The sequence below is a fragment of the Oncorhynchus mykiss genome, chromosome 18 (genome assembly GCF_013265735.2).
Source record: "Oncorhynchus mykiss isolate Arlee chromosome 18, USDA_OmykA_1.1, whole genome shotgun sequence".
Classification (NCBI taxonomy): domain Eukaryota; kingdom Metazoa; phylum Chordata; class Actinopteri; order Salmoniformes; family Salmonidae; genus Oncorhynchus; species Oncorhynchus mykiss.
The window spans coordinates 56,726,735-56,737,685 of NC_048582.1; the positions used below are offsets into that span (position 1 = coordinate 56,726,735).

A 10,951-nucleotide genomic window follows, 5' to 3' on the forward strand; every position below is an offset into this window, starting at 1 on the left:
TTCCAAGGGTTCCGGTTTAGAAGTACAGTTTCTACTGCTTCTACAGTTTTGCTTCGGTACTGATGCCCAGCCCAGAAAGACAATTCCCGTAGACGGCCACATAGAGAAGTCAGACTTGAAAATTCCTAATAAGACACTGTATGTCATCACCTTTGTGCACAAAACATCCATTGAATTATTCAAATAATTGTCGCTGAGGCAGATCATTTTCATCACAACATAACATTTTATATTCATCAAAATGTTTTGGGATGAGGTGTTGATGCTGTCGTTGCTCGAGCTGCTCCTTGTGCACATTGAGTGCTGGTGTGCATGTGATGTTGGTCCATACAAATCAGATATACAGTGGGGCAAAAAAGTATTTAGTCAGCCACCAATTGTGCAAGTTCTCCCACTTAAAAAGATGAGAGAGGCCTGTAATTTTCATCATAGGTACACTTCAACTATGACAGACAAAATGAGAAAAAAAATCCCAAAAATCACATTGTAGGATTTTTAATGAATTTATTTGCAAATTATGGTGGAAATGAGTATTTGGTCAATAACAAAAGTTTATCTCAATTACATCTACTTTTGATAAATAAGTATATTGAATACTTGTAGACTTTTACTCAAGTAGTATTTTACTGGATGACTTTTACTCCTACTTGAGTCATTTTCTATTAATGTATCTTTACTTTTACTCAAGTATGACAATTGGGTACTTTTTCCACCACTGCACTAATTTAATTCAAACAAAGCGTTCTTTACACTGAGAAAGGGAATGCTTGACAAAGGCATTGTAAAGATGACTCCAACTGTAATAGTTCCTGATTAAAAAATGAGACTGATAATCACATGAATGTCTTTTTAGTTTGTTGCAGATATGCTATCACTTCTTACAGTTGACCTCTAAGAGGCATACCAGCATACTGGTTCATGTTTTTGCATCTAGGTCTTGTCTGCTCTCTCTTGTGATGAAATGCTGCTCTCTGCTGGTCATTTCTAGTTCTTGCGGTTCATATTCCAGAGTTGGCATTGAAGTTGCCAATGCATTCCTAATGGACAGTAGTGCCTATTGGGCCTATCCTGTTGATGTCTATAACCATGGTACACAATAATCGTATTTTAAACAAGCGTATTTTCGTTCCTTGCAAGAAAATTTAGAATTGAAAGAAGACATTGCATAATCTGACAAGAATAGATTTTTAAAAACAAGGTAAAAATTGACGGCCATTATGGATGAAACCCATTTGAGAGAGTAGTAAACATTTCAGAGCAAAGCAGCAAGCATAATATGATAATATCACAAATGTACAGCTCAGGACTAATTTTAAATAGAAAGAAATAAAACAATTACATTAAGAAACGTGAGCAGGAATGCTCAGCAAAGACTTGCGTGGCTTGCGAAAGTAATCACCCCCTTGGCATTTTTCCGATTTTGTTGCCTTACAACCTGGAACTAAAATGGGGGCTTGTAATCATTTGATTTACACAACATGCCTACCACTTTGAACATGCAAAATATGTTTTATTGTGAAACAAACAAAATATGACAAAAAAACAGAAAACTTGAGCGTGCATAACTTCCCCCCCCCCCCCCCCCCCCCCCCTACTGTGTGTGTACAGTATGATACGGTGTCTGTCTACGAAGTGGCATCCTTTAAATAGGCTATCAGGTCCTCTCTCTCTTTCTTCTTCTTGATACCAGCAAAGATCATCTTGGTACCTGGGATGTACTTCTTAGGGTTCTCTAGATAGACCATTAGTGTCTTCTCCTCCCAGACTACACCTACAACAGAGGAACAGAGAGAGAGAGAGAGAGAATGAGAGACAGTGAGAAACATGGTTTGTAATGAAGATGTGTACTTATATGTACAGTCATGGCCAAAAGTTTTGAGAATGACACAAATAAGAATTTTCACAAAGTCTGCTGCCTCAGTTTGTATGATGGCAATTTGCATATACTCCAGAATGTTATGAAGAGTGATCAGACGAATTGCAATTAATTGCAAAGTCCCTCTTTGCGATGAAAATGAACTGAATCCCCCAAAAAACATTTCCACTGCATTTCAGCCCTGCCACCAATGGACCAGCTGACAACATGTCAGTGATTCTCTCGTTAACACAGGTGTGAGTGTTGACGAGGACAAGTGTGGAGATCACTCTGTCATGCTGATTGAGTTCAAATGACAGACTGGAAGCTTCAAAAGGAGGGTGGTGCTTGGAATCATTGTTTTCCTCCTTCATCCATGGTTACCTGCAAGGAAACACGTGCCGTCATCATTGCTTTGCACAAAAAGAGCTTCACAGGCAAGGATATTGCTGCCAGTAAGATTGCACCTAAATCATCCATTTATCGGATCATGAAGAACTTCAAGGAGAGCGGTTCAATTGTTGTGAAGAAGACTTCAGGGTGCCCAAGAAAGTCCAGCAAGCGCCAGGACCGTCTCCTAAAGTTGATTCAGCTGCAGGATCGGGGCACCACCAGTACAGAGTTTGCTCAGGAATGGCAGCAGGCAGGTGTGAGTGCATCTGCATGCACAGTGAGGTGAAGACTTTTAGAGGATGGCCTGGTGTCAGGAAGGGCAGCAAAGAAGCCACTTCTCTCCAGGAAAAACATCAGGGACAGACTGACATTTGCAGAAGGTACAGGGATTGGACTGCTGAGGACTGGGGTAAAGTCATTTCCTCTGATGAATCCCCTTTCTGATTGTTTGGGGCATCTGGAAAAAAGCTTGTCCGGAGAAGACAAGGTGAGCGCTACCATCAGTCCTGTGTCATGCCAACAGTAGAGCATCCTGAGACTATTCATGTGTGGGGTTGCTTCTCAGCCAAGGGTGTGGGCTCACTCACAATTTTGCCTAAGAACACAGCCATGAATAAAGAATGGTACCAACACATCCTCCGAGAGTAACTTCTCCCAACCATCCAGGAACAGTTTGGTGATGAACAATGCCTTTTCCAGCATGATGGAGCACCTTGCCATAAGGCAAAAGTAATAACTAAGTGGCTCGGGGAAGAAAACATCGATATTTTGGGTCCATGGCCAGGAAACTCCCCAGACCTTAATCCCATTGAGAACGTGTGGTCAATCCTCAAGACAAACAAAAACCCACAAATTCTGACAAACTCCAAGCATTAATTATGCAAGAATGGGCTGCCATCAGTCAGGATGTGGCCCAGAAGTTAATTGACAGCATGCCAGGGCGGATTGTAGAGGTCTTGAAAAAGAAGGGCCAACACTGCAAATATTGACTCTTTGCATCAACTTCATGTAATTGTCAATAAAAGCCTTTGACACTTATGACATGCTTGTAATTATATTTCAGTATTCCATAGTAACATCTAACAAAAATATCTGAAGACACTGAGGCAGCAGACTTTGTGGAAATTAATATTTGTGTCATTCTCAGTCAAATCAAATCAAATCAGTAGTATCTAACAATTCACAACAATACACACATCTCAAAGTAAAATCATTGAATTAAGAAATATATAAATATTAGGATGAGCAATGTCGGAGTGGCCTTGACTAGAATACAGTATATACATATTAATGAGTCAGTGTGTCAGTCCCCACAGTAAGGCTTTCTGCCCTATTTTACTGTTCAGGTTTCAGTCCCCACAGTAAGGCTTTCTGTCCTATTTTACTGTTCAGGTTTCAGTCCCCACAGTAAAGGTTTTCTGCCCTATTTTACTGTTCAGGTTTCAGTCCCCACAGTAAGGTTTTCAGCCCTATTTTACTGTTCAGGTTTCAGTCCCCACAGTAAGGCTTTCAGCCCTATTTTACTGTTCAGGTTTCAGTCCCCACAGTAAGGCTTTCAGCCCTATTTTACTGTTCAGGTTTCAGTCTCCACAGTAAGGCTTTCTGCCCTATTTTACTGTTCAGGTTTCAGTCTCCACAGTAAGGCTTTCTGCCCTATTTTACTGTTCAGGTTTCAGTCCCCACAGTAAGGCTTTCTGCCCTATTTTACTGTTCAGGTTTCAGTCCCCACAGTAAGGCTTTCTGCCCTATTTTACTGTTCAGGTTTCAGTCTCCACAGTAAGGCTTTCTGCCCTATTTTACTGTTCAGGTTTCAGTCCCCACAGTAAGGCTTTCTGTCCTATTTTACTGTTCAGGTTTCAGTCCCCACACTAAGGCTTTCAGCCTTATTTTACTGTTCAGGTTTCAGTCCCCACAGTAAGGCTTTCAGCCCTATTTTACTGTTCAGGTTTCAGTCTCCACAGTAAGGCTTTCTGCCCTATTTTACTGTTCAGGTTTCAGTCTCCACAGTAAGGCTTTCTGCCCTATTTTACTGTTCAGGTTTCAGTCCCCACAGTAAGGCTTTCTGCCCTATTTTACTGTTCAGGTTTCAGTCCCCACAGTAAGGCTTTCTGTCCTATTTTACTGTTCAGGTTTCAGTCCCCACAGTAAGGCTTTCAGCCCTATTTTACTGTTCAGGTTTCAGTCCCCACAGTAAGGCTTACTGTCCTATTTTACTGTTCAGGTTTCAGTCTCCACAGTAAGGCTTTCTGTCCTATTTTACTGTTCAGGTTTCAGTCTCCACACTAAGGATTACTGTTATATTTTACTGTTCAGGTATCAAATCAAATCAAACTTTAGTTGTCACATGCACCGAATACAACAGGTGTAGTATACCTTACCGTGAAGTGCTTACTTACAAGCCCTTAACCAACAATGCAGTTCAAGAAAGAGTTGTATTTGACAGTCTATCCTGCCTGTCCAGACATGTAACTCCATCTGACAGTCTATCCTGCCTGTCCAGACATGTAGCTCCATTTGACAGTCTATCCTGCCTGTCCAGACATGTAGCTCCATCTGACAGTCTATCCTGCCTGTCCAGACATTTAGCTGCATCTGACAGTCTATCCTGCCTGTCCAGACATGTAACTCCATCGGACAGTCTATCCTGCCTGTCCAGACATGTAGCTCCATCTGACAGTCTATCCTGCCTGTCCAGACATGTAGCTCCATCTGACAGTCTATTCTGCCTGTCCAGACATTTAGCTCCATCTGAGTCTATCCTGCCTGTCCAGACATGTAGCTGTATCTGACTGTCAGACTGTAAGACATGGTGGAAATGTACCAGTGCTCCACTAATGACAATCACACACTGCTACTGTACATTTCTGAATACTTCATTGGTATCCACTACATGAGATATTGTCAAACCATTCCTCTTATGATTATCTTGCATTGGACTAGTAACCGAAAGGTTGCAAGTTCGAATCCCCGAGCTGACAAGGTACAAATCTGTCGTTCTGCCCATGAACAGGCAGTTAACCCACTGTTCCTAGGCCGTCATTGAAAATAAGAATTTGTTCTTAACTGACTTGCCTAGTTAAATAAAGGTTAAAAAAATATACAAAAATCTTATGATAGAGAGAAAGTGTCATCCATACAGATGTGCTAATTATGAAAATTGACACTGACACACACATGTAATCACGCACGCACGCACGCACGCACGCACACACACACACAGACACACACACACACACACACACACACACACACACACACACACACACACACACACACACACACACACACACACACACACACACACACACACACACACACACACACACACACACACACACACACACACACACACACACAGACACAGAGTGACCCTTACCCTTGTTGATGTTGGCCTGTGTGTATGAGTATCCAGGTGACTGTCCTGTCTTCCGGCCAAACAGGCCCCAGAGGTTAGGTCCCACCTTGTGTCGTCCCCCCTCATCCACCGTGTGGCACTGGGAACACTTCTGGACAAAAGCCTTCTTCCCTTTCTCTGTGTCCCCCATTGCAACTTGCTCTCTGTCCTGGACAGAAAGAGAACTATGCTGTCTGCCTAAATAAAACAAAGGTTGAGTAGCAATTATGGAAACAAGCTACATTTAGTGTTGTTACTGTGTAGTTACATGTAGCCTCGTGACACCAATATATAACCTATGGTATGCATGTCAGGATATGTGTCCTCGACATGTCCTATTTCTCCCAATGATGTCACTATATTTTGTGTGTGGAACATTTTCGCCCCTTGCACAGTGGAGAACCCAGTTATTAACCAGCCTGGTCTAATAGACTAGACGTATTATAGTAACTGTAAATCCAAATGACTCAAATTAGTATGATATGTTATGTTTGGTATGGTTACATAAGACACAAGGTTACTTAACTCTTGTGTAGTCTTAACATTCTGTATACTCCCCTTGTCCTAAGGGTAAAAAATTACCCGCCTTCTATAAACCCCTAAAATACAGCAGCTTAATTAAATTTTAAACCCCAAATGTATGTTGCATGAAGAAACAACCTGTCATTCATCACAAACTTCATGAATGTCTGGGTTTTCCCTCTTCACAGTGCAGAAAGACTGCATTTAATAAGTGAACACTTGTTTTTATTACAACACACCTGTAATAATTGATTTCTTTACTAAAGCAGGGGTTTATTATTATTATTGCTAAAGGTACTGCATTGGTGTAAACATACATTGTTTTGCAAGTTAGCACTTGAATAGCCTAAGAAAGTATCAGAAATGTGCAGACAGTTGTTTTGAATGCATTTTAATGAAGGGAAACAATAACGGCAACATAGTGATATATTCTTACAGTTGAAGATGGAAGTTTACATACACTTTAGCCAAATACATTTAAAACTCAGAATTCACAATTCCTGATAGATAATCCTAGTAAAAATTCCCTGTCTTGGGTCAGTTACGATCACCACTTTATTTTAAGAATGTGAAATGTCAGAATAGAGAATTATTTATTTAAGCTTTTATTTCTTTCATCACATTCCCAGTGGGTCAGAGGTCTACCTACATACACTCAATTTGTATTTGGTAGCATTAACTTGGGTCAAACATTTCGGGTAGCCTTCCACAAGCTTCCCACAATAAACTGGGTGAATTTTGCCCCATTCCTCCTGACAGAGCTGGTGTAACTGAATCAGGTTTGTAGGCATCCTTGCTCGCACACGCTTTTTCAGTTCTGCCCACAAATGTTCTATAGGATTGAGGTCAGGGCTTTGTGATGGCCACTCCAATACCTTGACTTTGTTGTCCTTAAGCCATTTTCTCTTGAGGTGTTGCTTCAATATGTCCACATATGTCCACATATCACGATGCCATCAATTTTGTGAAGTGCACCAGTCCCTCCTGCAGCAAAGCACCCCCACAACATGATGCTGCCACCCCCGTGATTCACAGCTGAGATGGTGTTCTTCGGCTTGCAAGCCTCCCCCTTTTTCCTCCAAACATAACGATGGTCATTATGGCCAAACAGTTCTATTTTTGTTTCATCAGACCAGAGGACATTTCTCCAAAAAGTACGATATTTTTCCTCATGTGCAGTTGCAAACCGTAGTCTGGCATTTTTATGGCAGTTTTTGAGCAGTGACTTCTTCCTTGCTGAGCAGCCTTTCAAGTTCTGTCGATAATGTGGATATAGATACTTTTGTACCTGTTTCCTCCACCATCTTCACAAGGACCTTTGCTGTTGTTCTGGGATTGATTTGCACTTTTCACACCAAAGTATGTTCATCTCTACGAGAAAGAACGTGTCTCCTTCCTGAGCGGTATGACGGCTGTGTGGTCCAATGGTGTTTATACCTGCGTGTTTATACCTGGATGTCTTGCTCCCAGACAGACTAAATAACTTTTTTGCACGCTTTGAGGACAATACAGTTCCACTGACACGGCCCGCTACCAAAACATGCGGACTCTCCTACACTGCAGCCGACGTGAGTAAAACATTTAAACATGTTAACCCTCGCAAGGCTGCAGGCCCAGACGGCATCCCCAGCCGCGTCCTCAGAGCATGCACAGACCAGCTGGCTGGTGTGTTTACGGACATATTCAATCAATCCTTATCCCAGTCTGCTGTTCCCACATGCTTCAAGAGGGCCACCATTGTTCCTGTTCCCAAGAAAGCTAAGGTAACTGAGCTAAACGACTACCGCCCCGTAGCACTCACTTCCGTCATCATGAAGTGCTTTGAGAGACTAGTCAAGGACCATATCACCTCCACCCTACCTGACACCCTAGACCCACTCCAATTTGCTTACCGCCCCAATAGGTCCACAGACGACGCAATCGCAACCACACTGCACAATGCCCTAACCCATCTGGACAAGAGGAATACCTATGTGAGAATGCTGTTCATCGACTACAGCTCAGCATTTAACACCATAGTACCCTCCAAACTCGTCATCAAGCTCAAGACCCTGGGTCTCGACCCCGCCCTATGCAACTGGGTACTGGACTTCCTGACGGGCCACCCCCAGGTGGTGAGTGTAGGTAACAACATCTCCACCCCACTGATCCTCAACACTGGGACCCCACAAGGGTGCGTTCTGAGCCCTCTCCTGTACTCCCTGTTCACCCACGACTGCGTGGCCGTGCACCCCTCCAACTCAATCATCAAGTTTGTGGACGACACTACAGTGGTAGGCTTGATTACCAACAACGATGAGACGGCCTACAGGGAGGAGGTGAGGGCCCTCGGAGTGTGGTGTCAGGAAAATAACCTCACACTCAACGTCAACAAAACAAAGGAGATGATTGTGGACTTTAGGAAACAGCAGAGGGAGCACCCCCCTATCCACATCGACGGGACAGTAGTGGAGAGGGTAGTAAGTTTTAAGTTCCTCGGCGTACACATCACGGACAAACTGAATTGGTCCACCCACACTGACAGCGTTGTGAATAAGGCGCAGCAGCGCCTCTTCAACCTCAGGAGGCTGAAGAAATTCAGCTTGTCACCAAAAGCACTCACAAACTTCGAGAGCATCCTGATGGGCTGTATCACCGCCTGGTACGGCAACTGCTCCGCCCACAACCGTAAGGCTCTCCAGAGGGTAGTGAGGTCTGCACAACACGCACGCACGCACACACACACACACACACACACAGACTCACGCGCACGCGCACGCACACGCATCTTGTCCAGGTTGTCCACGCCGCCTTCGTTGTGGTTGTAGTCCAGGATGATGGCTTGCTACCTGTCCTCACGATCACTTTGTGCCGTGTGCTCAGGAGGACCACATTCTTGTTTCTCTTTGGGAGGTAAGAAACTAGAGTGGTGGGGGGGGTGAAGGCAAACTTTGATGAGAAGTCCTCTCTCCCCCTTGTTGCAAGGAGTGCAGGGGGAGATCAGGCTTGTTCTTTCTAACTGTGCCAACCATGGTGATCTTCCTCTTCAGGATCTGCTGGCTGAGTTCAATCAGTAGCACACATAATCTAAATGTGTGTGTGTGTGTGTGTGTGTGTGTGTGTGTGTGTGTGTGTGTGTGTGTGTGTGTGTGTGTGTGTGTGTGTGTGTGTGTGTGTCTGTGTGTGTGTGTGTGTGTGTGTGCGTGCGTGCGTGCGTGCGTGTGCGTGCGTGTGGTTTTTGCGGTGTGTAAATTATTTTAGAACTGCCAGATCAAAAATGACCATAAGACAATCTTTGTACCCTGGTGTTGTACAGCTTTCATGGAAATATGAACAAAGGTAATGTTTCACTTTTTCTAATGTTGTGGTCACTCTAGGAAAAGTAATCAAATTTCAAGTTGAAAAAATATAATTTAGGGGGTTTTCTCTGCTGTTAAACATAGTGGAGTGTGAAAGGAGGGTGGTTAGTCGGGTGGATAGGTCAGCGTATAATGCAAATGTTTAGCATGTGTGTTCGAATCTCAACATAGACAATTTTAGCTTATTAGCAACTTTATAACTACTTACTACTTTTATCTACTTTGCAATTGCTTAGCATGTTAGCTAACCCTTCCCCTAACCCTAACTCTTCAACCCAACTCCTAACCTTAACCCTAACCTTAACCCCTAACGCTAATTAGATGTTCATCAATGTTTCTTAAATGTCGAAGTTGTTGCAAATGTCAAATTTCAAAGTCTTTAAGATTAAGTTTAAGTTTAATTATTAACGTTAGGGTTAAGTTCAGGCATTAATGCAGAAATATTAAGGTTAGGCATTAACTCCAAATGGTTAAGGTAAGGGTTAAAGTTTTGGAAAGGCTTAAAACATAAATCTCAAAAACAACTTTTTATCGCTGGATTCGAACTAGAAACCCTTGGAATCAGAGGCAGATGCTTATGCCCTAGTAAACAGAAACTTATCTGAAGGAGCAGCATCACCCCCAACATCCTCCGACATAAATGGACAATGGATACTGACTTGTATCCATGGTGACCATACAAAACATAACATATCACACTAAATGGAGTATCTCTTATTTAGTTACAGAATAATGTGAAATGCTCTGAGACCAAGTTGAGTTAACGCCGACCTCGGGTAGGAAAATACCAAGTACATTTAATCCGGAAAAAATGTTGTATCCAGAGAACTATATAGATATTCACAAAATGTTGTTTCGGTTTCGACTGAAGGCTACAAAAACAGAGAGAATAGGAAACACCTACAATTGATAGTTGTTGGTACGTTTTGAATAGCACAAACTCCAAAAAACGAATGAATAGATAATAGTTGTCTAAATGTTTTCATGAAGAGGTAAAGGCAACAAAAAGAAGCTCACCTGTTGGAAGATGAAAGTGTGTCTGATTCTCAGGTAAATTACCCCACCTTTAAAAAGTGTGTCAGAAACTTGACACAGTGCATATTCTGTACCGTCTCGTGGCTACGCCCCAAGAAAACGCATTAGTATTGGAAAGTAGAGCTGCCAAACACAACTTTCTCAAATTTCACGACGATCCCTGTTGAATAATCCACACGACGATCCCTGTTGAATAATCCATGAATCACCATGCTGAAAAAAATATATTTTATAAGCGTGTCGATTGAGCAATATATTGGAAGCGATGCCAGCTATGCGAGTCACACTCATTTCCTATATAATAGACTTGTGTGAAACATTGGAAAACTAAGATATAGCAGGCAGAAAAGGGACTAGAAATTGGTAGCTATTAATGTTTGCAACCAAATTAATATTTTGTTGACAGTAAAACAA

General features: G+C 42.5%; 1 protein-coding gene across 2 annotated transcripts; it reads right to left on the bottom strand.

Annotated features, from left to right (window-relative positions):
- Nucleotides 1–1,606: 1,606 nt before the first annotated feature.
- LOC110496560 (cytochrome c iso-1/iso-2) lies at nucleotides 1,607–10,647 on the bottom strand. 2 transcript variants are annotated; one of them, XM_021572528.2, is made up of 3 exons: nucleotides 10,520–10,647; nucleotides 5,625–5,840; nucleotides 1,607–1,771 (listed from the first exon to the last, which is right to left on the bottom strand). In XM_021572528.2, the coding sequence occupies exons 2-3, from the start codon at nucleotides 5,791–5,793 to the stop codon at nucleotides 1,626–1,628; spliced, it is 315 nt and encodes a 104-aa protein (XP_021428203.1). In that variant the 5' UTR covers nucleotides 5,794–5,840; nucleotides 10,520–10,647; the 3' UTR covers nucleotides 1,607–1,625. The 2 variants fall into 2 exon arrangements, with proteins under 2 accessions (XP_021428203.1, XP_021428204.1); XM_021572529.2 differs by having other exon boundaries at nucleotides 5,625–5,811; nucleotides 10,520–10,645.
- Between the last annotated feature and the right edge of the window lie 304 nt (nucleotides 10,648–10,951).